The 24,833-nt window shown below is 36.8% G+C and overlaps 1 protein-coding gene across 1 annotated transcript in view; it reads right to left on the bottom strand.

Moving 5' to 3' along the window:
• Nucleotides 1-346, bottom strand: part of tenm4 (teneurin transmembrane protein 4) — a 216,233-nt gene extending 215,887 nt beyond the window's left edge. The window contains 1 exon segment of the mRNA XM_028464343.1: nucleotides 84-346. Within this exon segment, the coding sequence (XP_028320144.1) occupies nucleotides 84-306 (223 nt within the window). The 5' untranslated portion in view covers nucleotides 307-346.
• Between the last annotated feature and the right edge of the window lie 24,487 nt (nucleotides 347-24,833).

Genomic DNA, 24,833 nt, shown 5'->3' with positions numbered 1-24,833 from the left:
ACCAAATTTAGTTTTTCAAAAATAGCTGTTAAAAACACACATACAGTATAATCTTTTTTTAAATGAAAATGTTTTTCTCTCACCTTGCCTGTTGAACTCATCCACCTCGTGATGAACCATTTCCTTTACGCGTGTTCCGTACGCCATCCTGGAGTCGTGGTCGAAGGCCTTCAACGTCTCACTGGAGCTGTAGGACTTAGAGTTGGCTTTTCCATCCTCGCTGTCGGCCGAGGAGCTGGTGTAGCGTCGCTCGTTGTCGTGTCGGGCAGTAAGTGAGCGGTAGGGTCGACGTTCCTTCACTTCCATGGCGGCCTCCGGGAAACTTTCAAAATAAAAGGTGGCTAAAAGTTCCTGTTTAGTTTGATAGCATCTGTTAGAGAAAAAGAAAGATAAAGGACATTTAATTAGTTCATCAAATAAAATTGATACACAATTCTAGCTATTTAGAGTCAGATATCTTAAAGAATATCCCGTAACTTGTATATATTTCAGTTTCGAGTGACAGAAATACTAAAACAGCTCGGCAAACGTCTTCCATTTTAAAAACTCAACACAATATAACACAAAAAAACCAACCATCGTAGATTGGAACACGCACTGACTTACTCATTTTAAATTTAATTTCACACTCTTTTCATAAGTGCTGTTCATGTGTTTTAGGCTCTCCCTATTGTTCACTGTATTTACTTGGAATTAAAGCCTTAAATACATGTTTTTATGTTATTTTGAAAACTCTAACTGGATCAAAAAGAAACCTATTTTATTAACTTATAATAACCTGATAAATGTTTCATTGTACCCACTGCAATATCATACTAATGTACCCCAAAATGTAGCCAACATTAAACCCAGGCAATGGTAATTTTGTCACCTAAAACTTGATCAAAGGGATTAAAAAAACAATAAAAATCACATGATCAAGAAGCCAACGTAAAATTTCTGATTCTTTAAAGCAACTACTAACCAACTAAAACCTCTAGTTGGATTTTTGCATCAACCCATGAATCCTCTGCTTCATTTACCCGTACTCTGCACATCCTTTCATGCATAATCGATTAAAACATGCCCTCAGGTTATAATATGACACATTTATGCCTATAGGGTACATCAAAGATGAATATATGTGATCCTAACACAGCGTTACTATTTTGCTCTTTACCGACACATTTAATCAGGCAACTGCAGGGACGCATTAAATGCAAATGCATGTTCTCAACCAGTGTGTGTGTGTGTGTGTGTGTGTGTGTGTGTGTGTGTGTGTGTTGAATGCCACATAGTAAAAAGAAGCCCTGAGAAACATCCAGGATTAGGTTTACTGAAATGTGCCACAACAAATCTAGCATCTCTAAAGTTTATGGTGCGGGGCTCCTGCAGCGTAGAAAGGCCTGGTTTACTGCTTTAAAGAAAAAAAAAAGGTGGCAGGTGTCCTTTTATGAATTGTGTTGTTTACAAAGTACAAATCATCAGCAGTTGGAAGCTAATGTGCTCCACACGCCCGAGGACGAGCCTGAACTACGAGAGATGATTAAAAATATGTGACGATAAAAACTCAGACATAAACAATCTAAAGAAGAGATTTTAGCTTCTGATTATGGCTGGATTTTAATCTATATATATATTTTTTCCCTTAAAGGCAAATGAATAAAATTGAAATGAGGCAAAATAAAAATGGCCAAAGAAAATGTACCTAAATCAATAAACTCTCCACCATCTTAGACAGTGTGATCTTAAGACATTGAGCTGGATTAGCATGTGTCGTCAACTTATTGAATGCTTGGACACTGTTTGCTTTGGGGCTCAACAGCTCATCATGGAAATGGAAATTAGATCAAACAATCTACTGTATATGTTTCAACTTCTTCTTTGAGTAGAATATAGATTATACATCTGCCAGTTTGCTCAGGGTTTGGCTCCAACAATGTTTGCATTAAACGCGTGATAGAAAAAGACAAATTGGTTAAAAGTTGCTATAGAGACTAGGGCTGGGATAAAACGATTATTTTTTCAACGATTAATCAAAATCACATGAGTAAGAATGAAGTAAAAACGAGGGATGTAACGATTAATCGAAAGGCAGTTAAAAATCGAATCATAGTTATCACGATTCATATAGATATGATATTCTCGCAGTACTTTTTTTAAACAGCAGGGGGCGCAATCTTTTTATCCTTCTCTTGTCCAGAAGCGTAGGTGGCGGATGGAATCTTCCACTACTCTCTTTCTGGCCGCCTTCTACTCTCAAACATGTTCATAAATGATTCCTTACCCCTTTAGCACTGAAAGAATATCTGCAATGTTACGTGAATGTCTGTAAAAGTCAGGTTTTTCTATTAGCTCTGTCTGCTAGCATAGCATCTCTTCTTCACTGCAAGGATATCTGCATGCCAACCGACCACTGGGTTACCAGCGCCCTCTGCTGGTTTAAACAAATATCTGACGTAAATACAGTGAAATGACTTTTTTTGGGGTTTTTTTTAAAGTCCAATTGTTAAGGCACAAAATACATTTTCAGTTGCACTTTTAAAAAGAACTATTATACAGTTTTGCATTGTTTACTATAGAACCAGAATTTAAATGAATAAGCTTCTTCTTCATTTGTATTATTCCTTTATTTATTTATTTCATTCAAGGTTTATTTTTAGTTAAATTGCATTGTTTTGAATAGTTTATCAAGGGACAATGAAACATAATCATTATCTTTTGACAATGAAACATAAAAGGAAAATAGTACAGTATTTTATTATAACTCATGAGAGAGTCGTATCGTGAACCCAGTATCGTGAATCGAATCGTATTTGAGTTGAGTGAATCGTTACATCCCTAGTAAAAAGCACGTGTGCATCCGTCTACAGCACATGTGTCAAACTCAAGGCCTGGGGGCCAAATACGGCCCTTTAGACCAGTGGTTCCCAATCAGGGGTACGTGTACCCCTAGGGGTACTTGAACACATTGTAGGGGGTACTTGGAAACATTGATGAATCTATTTCCAACATGCTGAGTCATTTTTAAGTCTATTTCAGCTAATGTACATGATCATCCAACAGCTTTTCCACCCGTTGACAATAAACTGAATTAATGAAATAAACAATATTGTGGCCTTGATATCCTACTAAATTGTTACTAACATGTTATGCACATTATAAAAAAATGAGGTAAATGCTATACAATAATTGTAATGCACAAAATTAATATTTAGTGTGCTTTAAACATACAGGTTGACATTTTCAAGCTATTAACAACATGTAAATAAAACAAGAAAGTTACTAAATTGCAGTGACGAAGGGGCCTCGGGGGTACATGAGACAAAAAAGGTTGGGAAACACTGCTTTAGAGCATCACATTTGGTCCGCTTGAGAAAGTAAAAATAATATTTAAAAAAAAAAAAAAAAAAAACATGAAACACTTTGTAAATCATCAACCAATTCAGTTGCGCAGTAGATATCTCAGTTCCTCCAAATACACACATTCAATTAAAATCCACAATATTTTCAGAGCTCAGTTTTCCAGTTCTTAAATCACATGACGGCAGTCATTTTTAAATCTCAAATTGTTGAGAGAACTCTAAATTTTTCGAAAATCTGGTAAATTCAACTAAAGATCCTTCAAGGACTGAGATACTCACGTATATTATCATTTACATATAATTTATACGTGGAACTGCAAACGTAAGTGCAAAATTAATGTTGAATTTGCAATTTTTCCCACATAAAATCTGTGGCCCAGTTAAGGTTAAACTGGTCAGTATTTGGCCCCTAAACTAAAATGAGTTTGACACCCCTTAGTCTACGGGACTCCCCTTCCACAACACAATGCACAAAACCTACAGTGGAGATAGAAACAACCTTTAGCGCTGCAACTTCTACCTTTAACATCTTTATTCATTCTGAGCAAATGTTCTGTGATTTATTGATCTATGATATATACGCTATGTCTTTATCTGATACAACATTTTAATCTCCAGCAGCTTTAAGCAAAGCGGGAGCAACTCGTGAGTTATTTTTGGTTAAATATATAAATATATATATATTTATATAAACTAAGACAGAGATGAGAACTACTCCAGGTAAATGTGAGAGCTATAGACAATATGCCTGATCTGTTCAGACAAGGATTTTTCCAGGAGATAAGCTCTTTATGAATACTGTATGAGATTTGTGCCGCACAGAACAGTAAACAATAATCCTTCGTGAACTGGACTTTACCCGCTGTCTGAAAAAAAATGTCCTATTGAAGAGTCTATTGTTGGGCTTAGGGGGCTTTCTTTTTGTGTGTATTGACAGATGAAAAGATCCGCGTGATTAATGACTTGAGGCCTCAAATGCGGGACCTTTCGTCAGTTAAAGTGGTCGGGGGTGTGCCCTCACTCTGCAGCCACAAGAGCCCTTCAGCTTCTCCTATGGTTTCACATGAGCCATTGCTTATTCCTAGTTTCCACTTTAAACCCATGGTGCCATGCAAATGTGAACGTGTAGACAACGAGCTGCTTCGTAGGGTCTCCCGAATGCTGCCTAAAGTGCATTGTTTCTGTTTCCAAAGAACCATACTCAGTTATTTGGCCTCCCACAGGCCCTTCCTCCACATTATTCATCAGCATGTCTGCAATGCTGTTACAAAACCTAAATACTAAGCAGGAGTGTTATCACTGCAACCCATGTAGTACAGCCTCATCACATCTTACAAAAATGTGAGAAAGTGTAAACACACTTCCAATCCCCTTCAAACGGAATACCTGTCAACTGGGGTCAAACAGAGTCTTTAGTGATGAGATAAAATCAGAAAACATGTTGGTTTTCATGAGGAACAACTGTTGAAGTCGACAATGTTGTATTTATATCCAGGGGTGGGCTGGGACAAAAAGTCAGCTCTGCTATCTTCTGTCCAGACCAGCCCACTACATTATCATTGGACACTAGGGGTGGGAACCTCTGGGTACCTCACGATACGCAATAAAAGCTTGCGATAACGACTATCTCACAATATGACGATACTGCGATTATCAATATATTGGTCAGAAATCAAGCTACAATAATCTATGACTTAAGAAAAACAAAAAATTAAGTGAAAAATACAATTTTTATTTTATTTCTCTGAAAGACAATACATTGAAAAAGTGTCCTATGAACAGTGACACTATTTTAGTGCAACATTTCTATAAATAAGTGTCAACTTACCAATGTAAATGAATAACAATCTCCAATAGTGCTTTCTGTAAACAAAAAATAGGGTCTTTCTTACCAGTGACACCATTATTGTGCAATATTCCAGTAAACAATATGTTGGTTCCTTCAACAAACAGTGATAACATTCCCGTGAAGACCTACCAGCACATTTTAGTGAAAAAGCAGAAAAAGTTTTGAAAATAAAAAAAAATAAAAAAAATATCGATAATCGATTGTGTGAAAAAATATCGCGATATATTGCCGTATCGAGATACTAAGCCTACTGGACACCACGTACTGTAGAAGCTGTTATTAAGTCATGAGTTGCTTTTCCATTACGCTTGGAAAAGCGCAAAAGCTAAAAACCGAAATAAAAAAACTGGTAATGGAAAAAAAAAAAACACTCAAATATCGCAATAAAGTTTTTACGCTTTCATGGGGAGGATTTTCACACATTTCAATATTAAAAATACACGTCACAGGATGTGACATGCATAGTCACATGACCACTTGGCGGTGCAGTACGTGCAAACAGAAGAGGAATATTTCTTAGGATTTCACTTAAAAATGATTACTGCCACAGTAGACGTGAAACAACAAAGGAATACGGAGTGTTATAAGGAGGTTAGAGCGTTACGAGGCTCCTACCAATCACTACGTTCAATGGAAACATGTTCAAAGTGCAATTATACTGTAACCAACTTGATTTGAATTATTATTCCCCCAGAAAACCTTAAAAGGAGGAAACTTTTTAACTCCTTTTTACCTATTTGCTTTGGCCAATTATTGGCCTTTTTCAGACTTTAGCTCCCCCTTTTGCCAATTTTTTTTTTTTTTTTTGATCATTTTTGACACTTTTATTAAAAAAAATTCCTTTCTTTCATTTTGTGGCCACTTTTCTTCCAAATCAGCTAACTTTTACCACTTGTTACCTTTCTCCATCTGCATTTTGCCTCTTTTTGTTCCACATTTTGACCATTTCAGCTACCCTTTGCCATTACATACCACCTGGTTCCTCTTTATTTGCCCTAAAAAAATTCTAATAACCATTGCATCATAAAAAAACCTTATGTTTTCAAAAACATAATTTCTCATGCTCTATATTTTCTCTTTTTTGGGGTGTTTTTCCTTCAAAATACCTTAATATACTGTATATCCATCACAACAGTAAATGCTGCATCTGAAATGCATTAGAATGTCAGGTGAGGGTAGAATTCTGATCAAATCCAGGAACTTATATTAAAGAACTTTTTTTTTCTGATCATAACTGACAAGTCTTGAATATAATTGCTGGATAGAAAGTTGCTTTTCCAACACTTGGACTTCATCTTAGATACACAGATGTTGCTATTTCTCATGGATAATGGATTCTTCACACTTCTCCTAAACTAATAGGGAACACAAATTAGCTGACTAAATGTGCCACTGTAAAGGTCAGCTTGTATCCAAAATGCTACGTCTTATTTGCTACTAACTATAATATTCCCTCTGCACCACAGATTTTGCCAGGTACAGACAAAAACTATTCCATTATTTTTGCACTACTCAAAACAAAAATGTTGCCTCCCTATTAAATGCTGTGATTTCATTGGTCGTTTATATGAGGGCAGTGGGTAATGCCTAAAGCTAGTGTTTTACCACGAAATCATATCTGAATTCATATCTTATTGTGAGACACAAAAGACTGATTTATGCACCTTGAAGCCTTTAAAGAAAAGATGAATGCAGTCACGACTCACATTCACAAAGACCAAAAACAGAGATAGGAATCTTTCCATTTCAAAGACAAAAATCTGCAGAGGTCGAGCAGAGCCAAAAGGATCCTAGCTGGACATCTATGCACTGATCTGAAATCAATGAAGGACAAAAGAAATGATGGATGATCTGTTTTCTCCTTGAAGCTTTTGGATGAAGCACATTATTCAATTACAACGTCTACGATTGGCTTGAGTCGAGTCTTTGACTGCAAAGCTAATGATTAGCAGCGTTAGCCTGTGCAATAGTTTGTACAGAGAAAGCTGCAGAGGATGGTAAGGATTGGTTCATTGGAGGCATGAGATCGTGGGATACACAGGATTTATAGCAGGTGAATACAAGGCGGCACATATATAAGTTATTGATGCAATTAATGAAATTATTACCCACCAAAATATGCAGTGTTTTAATATTGCATCTAAAATACAAAAAGAAGTCGCTTAACGAGTGATCGCATTTTACTATTGATTATTTTTTGAACAACGATTCTATTCAAATCACGAATTGTTAAGGATGCACCAAATATTCTGTGGCCAAATATATTCGGCCGAATATTGCAAAAAAAGCAACATTCGGCCTTCGGTTTAGTATGTTAAAAGCAAGGCCGAATAGTAGCGTGTGACGCAATGACGCAATCAAACAAGTGCCGTGATTTTCAGTTGGAAAAGTGTGTGCGCGTTGCTGCAGGAGCAGAGCAGCAGCAGCAGCAGCACCTCCTTTCCGCACACAAACACAGCCAGACTCTCTCCTTACCGCTCTACGTCACCTCGTAAAAGTTGGAAACCGTTCAATTCCACACTCCATTGTTAGCGCTGTGAGCCACGAATCCGTAAACATCCCCATCGTTTCCTCCTTACACTACACCGAGTCTCGCTGCATAGGCTGGTGTAGCATTAGCATGGAGTGCTAACAGCTGATGTGTGTAAACAATGGCTCTGTGACTCCAAGCAGTGACTCCCAACACGATCAGCAGCAGAAAAAGTAGTGCAGTTTGGGTGTCCAGTAGTGCAGTTTGCATTTACATATATGACAATAAAGTATAATATATATTCTATATTAAACCGCAGTGTTTGTTTTAGCTGTTAAATAGTTGGAGAGGGAGGAGCTTACATTCTAGGAGGCGTGTTAGGTGACGTCATCTACCAACGTGGGTAAAATCCAACTTGATTTTTTACTAAATGTGGAATAACAAGGGAGGAAACAGAACTTTTTCATCTTTATTCCTCTGAATGAGGCTAAAGGGATGTTTATCACTGTAGCAAAACCATTATAAAGTGATTTTTCCATCATACCTCCCCTTTAATGCACTTTAGTTTTTTTTTTGGAATCCATGTTGTGTTTTATTTGAAGGGCTAACATAAATGAAAAACTTTGTTGCGCTTTTTTTGAAAAGCAAAGGCTACTGGATAATTAAAAAGTGCCAGAATATTCAATACACATTTAATTTATTTAAAAAAACTTGTCTTAAAATGTATTCTGGGCTATTTATGCACTATTTCAAAAAATAGGGAAAAACTTAACCGCATTCGATATTCGGTATTTGGTATTCGGCCACAAATTTTCATTTCGGTGCATCCCTACGTTTTGTTGTTGCCGATTGGATCCGAAATGATTCAGTGACTTGAAATTAATTCAGTAGCTTTTTAGCCACAATAATAATTCAACCAATGTAACTTTGAAATAAATAGCTGAATATTGTACAGTACAGGTGAGCTTTCATAGATTCCTGTTGTTTCTTGTCAGGGAATCGTCTATAAATTAATTATCAACATGAACAAACAAGTAAACAACATTTAAATGTATTCACATTGTATTCAGTTTAAATTAACAGGATTCTTTATTTCTGCTCTCATTTTCAATGGTCAATATATTTTGAATATAAATACATATTCTTTCAACATCAAAAATGAAGTGCAACCAAGACCTGGTTAAATGAGCAGCAGTGGTTGAACCAGAAGCTGATGCTTTTTTTTTTTTTAACATGATGGTGAACCTAAAGCTTTCTGCAGTGCTAATGCTAACGAGCTAACGCTACATGTGGCTTCTCCGCCGTGCTTAAATACAATGCGCTATTTTCTTGATTACCTTTTAAAACACTTTTAGATCAAGTGTCAGAAAGATGGATGTACAGATCGATATAGTTGGATCAGAGGAACATAAATCCATTGATTGATCTAATGGATCAATCGCTACACTCTTATATTTGACCCTTTTCTTAGAACTGTTCCAACCTGTAGAACTTAAGGCTATACATTTCACCCTGGGCTCGTTTTATCAGAACCACCAAGAGTTCCTACTTGAGGTGTGGTACTGTACTTTTCAAACAAACAGTCCATCATTCATTTATTGCTCATTAGTAGTGGTGAGATGAAGCTTGTGGTGCTTTAATAGCAGATTTCTTACGCTGCTTCTCAGATTCTTACGTCACGGTTCTTGTTTACATCACCATAAAAGTGCTACTAATAAATAAATGAAATTAGATAAACTTTAAGAGAGTTGTTTCATGGCACAAAGAGAACAAAATAAAACATCCAATATATTGCAGACAGAAAAGTACTAAAAAACCACATTTGCTGTTGAATGTTCTGTTTCAGTCTGTGGTCAGGACTTTACAACTTTAGACCAGTGGTTCTCAACCTTTTCAGCCCACGACTCCCAAAATAAAGGTCCCAGAGAGCGGGGACCCCCACTGCAGCTGAAGGTGGTTGAACACAGACATGAACATTGAAGAACAGTCATGTGGCGACAGGACCATCTATAAGGGGGAATAAAGGGGAGAGATTTTTGGGGTCCATCTATAAAGTTAGCAAAATGATGATCCATTGTTCTATGAATCTGTGATAACCACATTTATTTATCTGAATAATATCCACTGTTATCCAGGAAGTTTATTATATTTGCACCATAGTATATAGTCATCGTAAAGATCTAAATTCTTGTTTTATTCAGCAATAAAACACGTTAAAAGTGACAAAAATGGTGAAATGGGATTTTGAAAACCAGAGAAATTGGTTAAAAGTTGAAATTTAGAGTGGCCAAAAACAGACAGGAAAAGTGATAAAAAGGGTTCAAAGTTTCAATATTGGAACAATTAGTAGGAGCAATTAATTTAAACTGGAAAATAATGGGCATGACAAATCATAAATATGGTTAAATTGGCAAAAAATAAGCATGATATATGGTGAAAAGAGGTTAAAAGTGACAATAAAGGGTCACATGTGCGACATTAGGTGGGAAAAGTGGTTGGAAGGTTTATTAGCGTCTTGAAGGTGAAAAAAATGTGCAGAAAAGGCATTTAGGTTTGATGGAGAAGAAGCGTAAATGGGAGTAATGCAGCAAAATGACATGAAAGGAGCAAAAATATGGCAAGAAAAAGTGATGAAAATAGGTTAAAATATGGCAAGTTTGGTGTAGCTGCAGAAAAAGGATAAAAAATGAGCAAAAATGGGCTCAAATTGTGAAAAAGATATTCTTAGTTTCTTGAAGGCACTTGGCGACCCATTCCCAGTGGTTGAGAACCCCTGACTAGGAAGATTAAAACCAGTTAATATACTGGTCACTTGTCAGAGCTTATACAGCCGTAGCAGAAAATTAAAAGGAGAAAAAATGACCAAACATCTTATACTTTCACCATGAAGAACCTTTAACACTATCCATCAGTCTCACGGGTTCTGCTTATTCTTCTTTGACATTGACCTAAGCTGAGAAAAATGTGTACTTAAAACTACATTTCTCCCACAACTTAAAACACATGCAGACACAATTTAAAAAAAAAAGAAAATTAACTGATGTAAATTGTTTCTTAATTCCTTGACCTCAGTCAAGCTACCCAAAATCCCTTCATCCGACCCATACCTGCAGTTCTACCATCGTAGCGGCTCTAAAAACACTTGTTAAGATTTTACCTTGGCACTAACTGTGACCAGTGCTCCAGTGTCAGGAGTTAAATATGGGATTTAAATAGGTGGGAGGCATTTGGGGTACAATATAAATGCAAATGACTTGGTACTATCCATCAAACAATTAGCAGGGTGCTGAGAAATGCACACGGCTCATATGAATCTACCCTCTATCCTTCTCTCACTGCACAAAACTCGCCTACGACAAGACTTTAACAGCTATTTCAACTTCCTGTATAATGAAATACAGAAAAACACAAGTCTTGTCTGTTTGAGTCATATTTGCTAGCCCCATTTGACATTTACTTAAATATCATATAATAATACACTGTTTTTTAACCAACATCACCTTCAAACAATGAGTCAAACTGAAGATAAAAATACTGAATACTAATAAAGTGAAAATATGGTGTAGTTTACAGCTGAGTTAATAGAGAATATTAAAGCAAAGACACAGAAAATGAGTAATAGTCACACTGTAGTCATTTTACTAAAGATCTGATAAAAAACAAAGCAAAGAAAAAGTGCATTTTTATCAACTTCCAAACAAATTAAAGAGAAATTAAAAACAACGATTTAAGAAGAACATAAAATCCAAATGTCTTAAGTTATGGTTTAATTTATTTTTTTCAGGAAAAAAAAGTAGTCTGAATATAGTTAAACCTCAACATATCATTCACAAAAAAGACAATGAATTTGCTGGAATTATTACGCGAAAGTCAAGAAAACAAAGCGATCAGCAGACGCCTCTGAAGAAGACTGGCAGTTGACAGTCAAAACATGTCAGATAATCTAAGTAATATTCCTGAAAAAATGTTTGTCTAAATAAATGTAAACTTTATAAAATAACATTTAGGATTAAAGTCAGATTTTATTTGCTTTTATTCATTTATCTCTGCTCCGTCTCAAATGAAGGATAATTCTACATGTTAAAGAAATGTTGACAACCCTAGGTAGAACTAAGCTGAAGTAAAAAATAGCTAAAAATAGTCGCTAACTAAGCTAGCTTAATTAATGATAAATTATCTTCCGTTGATATGAATTATTCACTTGTTCTGTCATTTGGCCACCAAAAATGGCCCAGAAGAGAATTTTCAGTTATCAGCCGAAACAATTAAGTCCCTGAAACAACCCGGCAAAAACAGGATGTTGGGATGACGCGACAAAACACCGCGGCTAGCATGCGCTAACGTGTCTGCGGTGTGGATGTACTTTAACAAATCTGAGCACTAAAGCCTCTTCTAAGCAGAGGTTGAGACAGAACACAGAGTAAAAACAATGAAAAGTTCACTCTCAAGTGCAATTTATTTATGTTTCTGCGTCACGTTAACGCCATAGATACGCGTCTATAGCCCTCTGTGTAGGTCCAGAATGATCCACCAAAATAGCAAACCAAAAAGACAGCGGGCCATCCAACACAAGATTTGAATACGGGTGGATTAGAATTCAAGTTTGAATCCCCAGAGAGTCAGTTGGTATTTTTAACAGTAACATTCACTGGCTTTTTTATTTTTTAATAAATTAAAAAAACAATTTGACAACACTCGTATAAGCAAAATGTTAACCTTAGGTATAGCATAATTGCTAAGGACTTTTTTTTTCTCTATTTTTTTTTTTTTTACATATATTCTCTAAATTCTGTATTTATATATTATTTCAACCCTGTTTGCTGCTTCTTTTTTTCCTTTCTGTAATGCTGACGGAGCCTTCACAAGGGATTAGTAAAGTCTATCAAATCTTATATTTTGCTTAATTGTTAAAAGTGCAGATTCATTGTGCAATATTGTGGAAAATCCTTGAAATATGACTTATATTTAAGAAGCTAAAGATAAGGGAAAGAAAGAAAGAAAGAAATATGCTGATGCTCCTGTTAAACTAGAACTTGTACTAGAAAACAGTTCAGCATTTTGGTTAAAAACCACATTTGAGATTTTTCAACTTGTGTTAATCTAACTTTGTCAAAAAATGTTGTTTAAAAAAAGAATAGAAAGAAAACCATTGAGCAACACAACTTGGGAATTTATCAAAAACATTGTTAAAAGGGTCTATTTAGACCTAAGAAAAGCCCCATACAGACACCACTTACTTCTTTTCTTAAAAAAATTCCTTGCCCATACAAAACACCCTCCTCGCTCGACAAAAAGGTGTGTTTTCAATAGCAAGCAAAAGGCTCGGGTGGATGCAGTGGGAGCCTGAATGGCTTGCCAACCGATCTGAATTTGGTTCTGCTAATGGAAGCCAGGAAGAAGGGGTGGAGGGCACGACGGGGGCGATGGTGGGGGTATCTTAACAGCTACCTCCTTCCGGGATCAAAAGCGAGTCTCCCCAGCGCATTGAGCAGAATGCGTATTAAGCCTTAACATAAACAAAAGTAGCCTGGGACTGCGGCTGCCGCACGCTCCCTGCTACTTATCACTTGCAAGCAATTTAGGCTTTAGTCCTGACAGGCGGAGCAGGCTGTGGAATAAAGCTTTTAAACCAGCACGGTAAATAACTGGGAAATGCAGTCTATTCATTTACTCAGTGCACGGATGTACTCCATTGACCTTGGCAGAATCCGGCATGTGAAAATGGATCTTCGCTATTTGTTTGAGTGAAATTACAGAAAATATGTGACATTTACTTAAGGTAGTCGTTCAAATCCAGACGGAAAAAAAAACAAGACAAGTTGTTTAAGCTGATCTAGGTTTCAAAAAGGACCTTTCCACTCCGCTCAAGTATGTCGCTCATTAGTTTCCAGCCGACTATGCTATATATTGCTTTTTTTCTCCTTATAATTAAACCTTTTTAAACCAACTGAAGAATAATCAACTTCAGGGTGAGCTGGCTACATTCACAGGCTTTACAAAGATTTCAAGTTTTTGTCGTCGTAGAAACAAAGAAATGGATGTAAAACCACTCATTGCACTGAATAAATAAAGTAACAATGATGTTACAAATGGCTTTAGGCTACGAGCAGAGGAATGACTAAAATGTCTTACTGTGAAGCTGTGTGAGCGTGAAAAGATCGTAACCAATCAGAAGGAAAAAAAAGTTAACTTAAAATTGTGTTTTTTGTTCAAAAAGGTGCAAAAGTTGACATAGTTCGACACAGTAGTTAATAGGGATGTAGCGATTCACTCAACTCCCGATACGATTCATGACACTGGGTTCACGATTCGATTTTCTCACGATTTATTTTATAAAATGAGACTGTAGACTAACAATTGGACTTTAAAACAAATCCCATATCAAAGAAATAATATAAAGAAACAAACTATGGCTTTTAATCTCTCTCTCTTGTTTCTCTCTTTCCTCTCTGATCCCCTCTTACCTTGGATTTCACGTTCTTTCTTTCTCTCTTCTTTCATTTTGTCTTGGGGAAACCAAAATGCTTCCACACTTCTGATTTAAAACACGGTGGTACGTCCTGAATTTTAAATTCTAAATAGATAGCACTCTTTGCTGTATAAAAAAAGATAAAAAGTACTGCAATTCAATTTCAGAGTATCGATGTGAACCGTGACACCTTTGAATCGATTTTTAGCTGCCTCACGATTTATCTTTACATCCCTAATAGTTAACCATTTGTTGTCATTTCAACACATTTTCAGGACATCCAGCTTCAATTTAAAAAAGTCCTGAAATTTGTACCAATTGTTCAGTGAATAATCAATAGGCACACTGTACATTTTTAGTTTGACCGAATACAGATAATTCGTTTTTGAGATATGGCCAATTTAGTGAGGGATGTATGAGTCGATTTTTGCGTTTCCTTATTTTTCTTCCGTTTTCCGCGTCTAATATCTCAGGAACTACACCACATATGAAAATTTAATTTGGTACAGTAATATAGCTCCACCCACTCTCTCAGAATATATAAAAATATCTGCTATACATCGTATCCGGTGGACATGCCAGTCCCTCAAAATTGGAAAAAAGTTTGTCGCGGTTTGGGTCTGGAACATGTTTGGGCCTTCAGTAAACTTCAGTTTTTTTTTTTACTATTTTCATTGGCCCATAACTGCATGTGGGAATGTAAAAAAAAAAAATCTGATCTCTGTTTTAATCTACAGTATAAAGATAAGTCTTTCTAAGGACATAAACAATTTTTCTTAATGTGACTTTAGGTTATTTCACCACTCGTGGATATTGAAAATCCTTTACATGAGGCCATTGTAACTTGCCTCTATGTCTTATAATAATCATTTATTGTTTAGACATTTTTCACTAGTATCGCCAAAAAACATAATCACTGCATCAGAAAAACGTTTAGATTTGAAAACATAACATTTAATATGAACACATTTCTCATGTTATAAATTTTCTCTTTTTTGGGGTGTTTTTCCTTCAAAATACATTAATATATCCATCAATATTATCATTACAATAAACAGTAATCTGATTTTCTGTTTTCCCAAATTTTATTCCAGAGTAGCCAATTGTTTTATTTGTCAGTGATTGCATTTAATTAGGGAAAGCTGTAAAAACACAAACTAAACATCCCTAAATCATGTCCAACAAGCCGATAAGGGATCAATAAAGTTTAATCTTGCAAATAATTACATTATTCTATGCTTTAGAAGTGCGTGACGAAATGATACACTCGTTTAACGGCAAATCCCGCGAGTAATTTCGCGCAACATCTCACACTAGGAAATCTCGTGAGACAAATGGGTCTCACGAGATTTCCTAGTGTGAGATGTTGAGGGACAGTTGACGAGCTGGTCTGTTTATCTCACGCAAAAACTTTCTACAATTCTGGCCAAACCGTTTCATCGGGAAAAAAATACACTGAAATTCCTTTATATTCTGTATATATGATGTAGCTATCGCTCTGTCAGGAAGTTATTTTCTAACTTCTGTCCGTTTTCTGTGACCATGAAAAATCAAAGGTCTTAGAGATCTTTACAGAAGCAAGGAAAAAAGCCAAGGCTGTGCCTGCTTTTCACATGCACACTAATGATGCAATTACCGTACGCATGCTACAAAGGACATAAAAGTGTATACCTTGTTAACGGCAGTTAATTACATTTCCTTTCATTCCTATGACAAGTGGTAATTGACAGAACTCGTAAGAGTCAGAAGGAACATTTATTTTCAGCTTCACAAAAAGCTGATACATGTACTGTATATAAAGGAGCAAAATTACACATGACGGATCCAACGTCGTTGTATGAACAACGTCTACTCATACATCTACTAGGCGTACATGTTCTTTGTGTGCTCATAAAAGCTGACGAGTTTCATGAAACATAAAGGAAAAACCACGGATTCTGAGCAGAGATGGATTGATTTACATAAAGGGAAATTAATAAGTAACTCCACATCTACAGGCTGCAAAGACCAGATATCAGCGTTAAAAACCGTCCACATACGACTTGTTTCCAAAAAACGCAACTCTAATTTCTTTTTGGCGTGCGCACCCTGCCCATCAGTGTGGTACGATAATTAAGGGCCATGCACGTGTACTAGCCAGATCATCCAATTCATGATGGTCTTCAAAGTGTGATCCTGTCTTCAATAGGCACACTGTATAAAACTAAAATAGTTTGATTGGATGAATACTTGTTGAGATATGGCCATTTTAGTGAGGTGTGTATGTGTCAATTTTTCGTGTTTTTCTTCCATTTTCAGCTTCCAATATATCAGGAACTACATCACATAGGAAACTAAAATTTAGCATAGTAATACAGCTCCACCTACTCTGAGAGATTATCCAAAAAGATCTGCTATACATCCTGTCTGGTGGACATGATAGCCCTTCTAATTTGGAAAAATTAAGAGATAAAAAAACCATTTGCATGCGACTTGTTTATTTTTATTTTGAACCCCAACTTTGGGTTTGTTCACCACTTGCGAATATTTAAAATCCTTTACATGAGACTATTAAGGCTGGGTGACACATCAATATTAAAGATATACCGAGTTTTCCATTTTGCCTGATATGGTAAACTACAATATCGCCTATATCAACATCAATATTTATTTTTTTCATAGCTTATTTCGTATCAAACTACTTGTTTTAGGAGTCGCTGCTTTTACTATTTCTCAGCAAAGCATGAAAACACAGTTAGATAATCACTGAGTGAGTCCTGACCCAGACCTTCCCCTAAACAAGCCGCACTACAGAACTCACTCACACGTGCTGTCCCTTACAGGAGAAAAAGCCAAAAGTGCCACATTTTGTGCTGCTGTTTGTTAATAAATGTGCCTGTGTGACATTTTTCATCAGCAAATTTAACGCATTATTGTCTTTCTGGTCAGACTTAATTTGGATTTCAATTATTAAGATTTAAATCATTTATTGCCATTTTGAGAAAAAATATAGAGGAATGAGTTTTGGTCCATATCGTCCAGCCCTAGAGGTCATTGTAACTTCCCTCTGTGTCTCATAATCTTGTATAGTTTATTGGTTTTTCACTAGTAACATAAAAAATATAAAAACCATTGCATCAGAATCACCGTAGAAACCATCATACGGCTCGTTCCAAAAATGAAACTAATTTTTTTTGGCGCGCGCACCCTGCCCATCAGTGCAGTACGGTAATTAGGGGCCATGCACGTGTAGCCAGATCATCCAATTCATGATGGTCTTCAAAGTGTGATCATGTCTTCAAAGCTGCCAAGTCCAAATCCCCTGCTCTGCTCTGCTGTTTGCTCCCCCCATGACAGGTTAGAAAAGACAAGGCTCCTGAATGACCAGCACGGGGGCTACTGTGAAACAGCTCTTACTGGGAGCGCTCTGTGAAATAGTGCTCTCCTGCTACTGGATACCAATTACTGTTCTTTTAAAGATGGAGCCCTGGAAATGTTCCTTATGATAACAGGCGTAGGCCGAGTGTGAGCGAGAGCACTGCAAAGATCAGTCTTAATAGGGTGCCTCAGCCAGCAATCAGCACGTTAGTGTGCTGTAGTACACACAAAAGCACCACTATTTTTCCTTTTAATCTCTGTGTTTCAAGAATAAAACCATTATACTTTGCACAGAAAATGGCAGATACAGTAGATTTGGGTGGAAACAGGATTGTGTTGGTAAGGGTCAAAAAGAAATTCATCTTTCTGTATACAGTAATTGCAGGTGAAGGTTCCACTGTAGCTGAGGGTGGTTGAACACAGACATGAACATTGTGGAACAGTCATGTGGAGACAGGACCATCTATGAGGGGGAATAAAGAGGAGAGATTTTTGGGGTCCATCCATTAAGTCAGCAACATGATGATCCATTGTTCTATGAATCTGTGATAACCACATTTATTTATTCACCTGAACAATATCAGCTGTTATCCAACGTTATTATTTGTGCCATAGTATATAGTCACCTTAAAGATGTAAATCCTTGTTTTAATCAGAAAAAAATGGGTTAAAAGTGACCAAAAATGGTGGAAAAAGTGGTGAAATGGGATTTTAAAAACCACAGAAATTGGTTAAAAGTGGCCGAAAATGGACAGAAAAAGTGGTATAAAGGGTTCAAAGTGGCTTAACAGTGGTAGAAATGGGAGGACCAATTAGTTTAATTTTAGTGAAAATAATGGGTCAACATATGCAACATTAGGTGGAAAAGTGGTGAAAAGGGTTTATAAGTGCCGAAAATGTCTTGAAAGTGGAAAAAATGTGCAGAAAAGGCGTTGAAATTGAATAGAGAAGTGGCAGAAATAAGAGTAATGTCGCAAAAATGCATTCAAAGGAGCAAAAATATGGCAAGTTTGGTGTAGTAGCAGAAAAACGGTCAAAAAAATGGGCTAAAATTGTTCTGAAAATATTCTGTTTCTTGAAGGAATCTGACGACCCCCTCCCAGTATCTTGAGACACCAAATGGGGTCCTTACCCCAAGGTTGAAAATCCCTGAATTAGAGAATATACAGCAGCAATTGTGTAAACCGAGCAATAACTATATGTATACAGCATGTTAGTAGTATGTAAGTCACCAGTTAAAATGGTCACTAGTTGAACCAGAGTCTCATGGTTTGTTTTTTATATTTCATATATAATAATGAATGATAACTCAGCATAAATATCTGTTCTGTAGTTCCTCGTATCACTTCCCTCATATTTGGTGTGCGACAGATGCTAATTTTCTTCCCTTGATGCCCAAGTATAAAAAACCATTGATTTTCTCTAGTATTATAACAGTAAACCTCTGAACTATGGGAAATATTTTGTACAGTAAAAGCTTCCAATATGTCAGATAAACCAGAGTAATTATAGTCTGTTTTTATCCCGAGGGCAACAGTATGGATTCTAGCTGTGCTCTCTAATATCAAGCATCTTATAGGGTTTGTGCTTGAACACCAGAAGATGTGTGATAACATAACGCACTGCACAACAAGCAGCAAACACAGCTGTGTCGAGGCCATAAAAAACCAGCGGCTGTTCAATATCAACAGTAAAAACAAAAAAAAGAAAGGGAATCAGCACACACAGCAAAGCAAGAAGACGACGACGACCAAGAAAAAGAAGACAAAGAAGAAAAAGAAGAAGAAGAAGAAGAAGAAGGGTTTCTGCATGGTAATGTTCTTTTTCTAAGTGCATAACTGATTCATCTCTGCAAGCACACACCTTCCATCCTAGCAGCCTGTGGGCGGAGCTAATCACTCACAGAGCACTACAACATGACACGAGAAAAGAAAAAAGAAAAAGAAAAAAAGACTTCCATTCTGCTGCCGTCTCTGCAGCGCTGACTAAATAAAATGCAAAGAGGATTTTCCTGGAGCACTAAGAGTGGGTGTTACGCCGATTTGCCCCTAACTTATTATGACGCCAAATGGCTCACGGGTATAGCTTGTCAGTGTGGCGTTGACCTGAAGAATCTTTTTCTTTTTTTTCTTTCTCTGCCTCAGGCTCCAGAGGTCTGAAACTCACTGCCTCCAAAAGGCTGAACGTTAGAAACGTTAGAAAGTGCCGAGGTCAGCAGAAAGCCGTCACGCACATACACCTGAGCGACGTCCTTCTACGGCTTATCGGACATCGTTTTTCTAAGCAGGTTTTAATATCCAGTGACGGAGCCGTTAGATCAGGATTTTTCAATCTCGGGTTGGGACCCCATGTGGGGGTCGCCTAGGGTTTGAATGGGGTCACCTAAAATATCTAGTAATTGATAGCAAAAAAGACTAATTAGAAACACATTTTAGATGTTATTCTTATTATTGAAATTAAAACTATAATAAAAACAATAATCATAATAACTACAATGCAGGTGCTGGCCCGTGAAACACTGCATTAGCTTAGCATAAGCTTAGTATTAGCTAGGATTAGCTTACCATTATCATTAACCTTGCATAAACCTAGCATTAGCATAGCATTAACTAGCTTTAGCATTAACATAATGTTAACAATAGCATTAGCCTAGCATTAGCATTTGCCTAGCATTAACATTAACCTAGCATTAGCATTCGGCTAAAATTAGCACTAACCTAGCATTAGCACTACCCTAGTATTACCATTCGCCAAGCTAAAGCATTAGCCTAGCATTAACATTAACCTGACATTAACACTAACCTAGCATTAACATTCGCCTAGCATTAGCACTAACCTAGCATTAGCATTAGCCAAACAACAGCATTAGCATTTGCCAAACAATAGCATTAACATTTGCCAAGCAATACCATTAGCATTTGCCAAGCAATAGATTAACCTAGCATTTGCCTATCAATAGCATTATCCTAGCATTAGCATTAACTAGCAATAGCTTAACATTAACATAACATGAACATGGCATTTGCCTAGCATTAACATTCACCTAACATTAACATTCGCCTAGCATTAGCACTAACCTCACATTAGCCTTCACCTAGCAATAGCATTATCCTGGCATTAGCACTAACCTAGCAATAGCATTATCCTAGCATTAGCACTAACCTAGCAATAGCATTAGCCTAGCACAAATGACGTATAAGGATTAGCCTTCACCTAGCAATAGCATTATCCTAGCATTAGCACTAACCTAGCAATAGCATTATCCTAGCATTAGCACTAACCTAGCAATAGCATTAGCCTAGCACAAATGACGTATAAGGATTTTCACTGTTGTTGATAAATGAATATTATGATGGAAATCAATATAAAAAATACTATACTATAATAAATAATATAATAACTAAAATATGGCATAAAATAAATGTGAATAGATTTACAATAATTTTAAGGATTTTAATAAATTACAGAAGTAATTTAGTAAGATTTGAAAAGAAACAAACATATATATATATATATATATATATATATATATTTACCAAGTTACAACATCATTTGTATCTTTTTATGCATTTAAACCTGTTTTAACTCAAATAAATGCAGTTGGACAGAATATTTAGTTGTCACGTCATTGACCCAAATGTAATATAACAAACAAAAAAAAGTAATAAAAAATGGTTGAAAAACACTTAGTTAGATGTTACGAGAACAAACAACGGGACAAAAATCAAGCCTATCAGTAGTGTTTGTCTATTCTCTCCATGTCATTTTGATTGTTTATGCAAAAGAAGGAAATGCCCTTTCATCTATCAGGGCAGGGCACTGCATCCTTCTAGATATAAATTTAATTTTACAAGTAAATTAGGATTGATCACCACAGCTCAAGGCCACAATCAGCATCCGTGATCTAATCAGCGCTCGGCCCGAGACAGAAAAGGATACTTCCATAAAGAAAAACCATATGAGACGCGGCTCGTGCCTAGAACACTGAGGCTAGATTTGATTACACTTCTCCACAGGTGAGCTTTCAGCGTGATGCCACTCTACACTTACCCTCACATGTTGTTTTCCTGCAACCAGGGTTTTGCATCATACTTGCATCAGCGGACGTTTGCGCAACATGCAAGTATCACTAGTGCTAAGCAGCATGGAAGGAAGGAAAGGTTGAGTTGATCCCAGGGAGGCAAAAACATGTCAGAGAAGCACCTTTCTCCAACGGTAAAGAATAACAGATGAACACGTGATCCCAGGCTCCACACACAGCTGCATTCCACTCTCACCACAGGCCCTAATGGTTCTATCAGGAAAGTGAAAGGAAAACTAGGCTGCCAGGTTTTAGCTGTTGCTACATGGAATATTAAGTTGGTGTGAAAACAGGTTTGTTTTTTAGGAACAATCCGTGTATCATTTGGCAAATCGGTAATGGAGAAAATGAAAAAAGATGATTTTTTTTCAGGGCTGATACTGATTTTTTTTTTCCATCAGCCTTAGCCGATGACGGATACGGACTGCCAGTTTTCTTGAGCCAATATTTGGAGCCGATACTACTTTTGGTCCCTCAATTTACATCATAAAAATTACATAATGATGATAACAAATGGAACATTTATTGAAATGAACAAAGGTGAGGTAGAACGACAAGTAAAAAACATTTAATAAATATCAACTCACTCGGTGCCATTGACGAGAAAACTTGGCATTCACGTTTTTTCACGAAGATTACTAGAAAACACCCTGGCGGAGGTCCCCATCAATATCTAAGCTGTAATGTGATGTAGTGACCAACTGTGCCCTGAAGGTGGCAGCAGCGCACCTTTAGATGTGAGATTAGCCACTGTAGCTACCATTAGCAAAGGAGGAAGAAGCAGGGACGATGGAGATTATGGCGCTATGAAGTGATATTATAAAGTATGCAGCAGCTCACAGCACCACATACTAACACAGAACATTATTGATAATGTTGTGATCATGAGATAAAACCATCGACTAACTGGGCCAAACGGGTCATCTCTGCGTGTCATGAGGAAGAGGAAGTTACATGTGTGTGATTGACGGGGGGAGGAGATACAAATAATACATTTGCCAACAAAAGCTTTGTTTCAGTGTTGTTATTTTTTTTTTTTAGAAGGAAACCAATGTTCAGATGTTGTTGTTTTCAATAAAGTCTGTTTTTCTCAGCTTTTTGCTCTGAAACTGGCGATTTGTGTAAAACTTGCTCTATTTAACTGCTGATTATGGGAAAACGAAACAAGCCAGAAACAAAAAAATTTTTTCTGATAAAGTAGAGGCTTCAATCTTTCAGAATAGTCATAGTACAAAATATTCTGTGGGTCTTTAAAAATCAGACAAAATGTTCAAAAACAGCTGGCACTCGGGAGAACTTCTGAAAACGGCTGGCACTGAATGAGTTAAAAGCAGGTGATGTAGAACAAGAACAAGTCCAAAATATTTCTGCTCTCTGTAAATAATGCGGATCGGCGAACGCAGCAGCCCGCATCGGCAGATGCCGACACACGTAAAAAATCGGCCGATGTATCGGCCTGTCACTCAGTTCTCCCCGTCCTTGCGTGGGTTTTTTCCAGGTACTCCGGCTTCTTCCCACAATCCAAAAACATGTCTGTTAGGTTGACTGGAGTCTCTAGATTGCCCATAGGTAAAGTAAAGTTGTTTACTGATGAACCAAACATGTTCCAGCCCCAAACCCTGACAAACTATTGAGTGAATGGCATGTCCACTAGACAGGATGTATTGCAGATATTTTATTGCATATTCTGAGAGTGGGTTGAGCTGTATTACTATACCACATTCCAGTTTCCTTTGTGATGCAGTTCCTGAGGTATTGGAAGCTGAAAATGGAAGAAAAATAAGGACGAGCGAAAATCGACACATAGCTCCCTCACTAAATTGGCCATATCTCAAAATGTATTCTTCAGATCAAACTAAAATTTTACAGTGTGTCTATTGATTAATTACGGAACAATTGGTTAAAGTTTCAGAATTGCGTTGGTTAGTGAAATCACATGGAATGACTTTTTGTTCTATTCTGTTGGCTCCAGAGGACGAAGGTGAGTATATACTATAATTTAGTATATATAAATTATAATTTAGCTTTTGTTTCTTTAAGCCGCTGATTACAACATCTGTATATTTTGACAATATATCAAGATCTGTGACTTACAGCTTTTATTACTATCCTTAGATATTCTTCAAATCCTGCCTTTTTTTTTTTATTTTCTCGTTGTAGTGCTGATACCATCCTACTCTTTAGACAGAAAATCTGTGCAAACGGGGCGCGCTCCAATCACACAGCATGCTGAGGAACTGAGCCAGAGTTGCTCCCTGTCTCACCCGTTCAGGAAGTCCTCGACAGGCATTAAAGGGGTCCCCTCTCCTGTAGATGCCCATCACTGATAGCAGGGGACACTTAGTGCCAGCTGTGGCTTGTATCTCTGTCGCATCTTAAACCAGCTCTGCTCAATCTGACAGCAGCGCGCGGCTTTTGACCAGCGCTGCCATCACCTCGAAAGCAGTGGTTCCCAAATTTTTTTTTGTCCCACGTACCCCCTTTCCATTTTAGTCATATCATGTGTTCCCCCTCGCCATAATTCAGGGATGGGAACTGATAATTAATTACAATTATGGTGTAATTATAATTTTAAAAATCTGATGCTGTCATATGTGTAATTAAATTTTAATTGAGTTTTGGTAATTGACTTTGTAATTGCCATGAAAATTCTATGAAAAAAAATTGGCAATTATAATTAACGCTAAACTGGGGAACTGCGTTACAGTTCTATGTACAGTTCGACACATAAGTAGGTAATTATTAAAAAACTGTTTCCTATCAAGCTTTACCACATTTTACCATTTAAAAAAAATAAATAAATAAATATCATCAAGGGGTATATTGACACAGAAAAGGCTCAGACGCCCACACCATAAATATTAAAACCTATATTTTCATTGATTAGGAAGCCTAGCACGGTATAAATTGTGATTGTGATAAATTGGATGATAAATATTTGTTTTTAGTGTATTTTACAGCTGATTTAGGACCTGTTATCATAAGAGATGCTAACAGAAAGCTAACACAAGCGGACGGTTACATTTTATGGGGTTATTTATTAAACTCTCAGTAATTGTGATTAAATGTATTTGAACTTTAGAAAGTGAGAACGTAATTGTAATTGACTTTGTGTGGATAAAAATGTATTGGAATTGCAACTGGAATTGGAAAAAATGCTGGTCACTGTAAATGTAATTGAACATGAGTAATTGAAAACGTAATTGCAACTGAAAAATGTAATTGACCCCAACCCTGCTTTTTAATTTGTGGAACAGCAGACC

The sequence above is a fragment of the Gouania willdenowi genome, chromosome 13, assembly GCF_900634775.1.
Source record: "Gouania willdenowi chromosome 13, fGouWil2.1, whole genome shotgun sequence".
NCBI classification, from domain to species: domain Eukaryota; kingdom Metazoa; phylum Chordata; class Actinopteri; order Blenniiformes; family Gobiesocidae; genus Gouania; species Gouania willdenowi.
The sequence above is the reverse complement of the archived record's forward strand: the minus strand, read 5'-3'. Positions and strand labels throughout refer to the sequence as shown.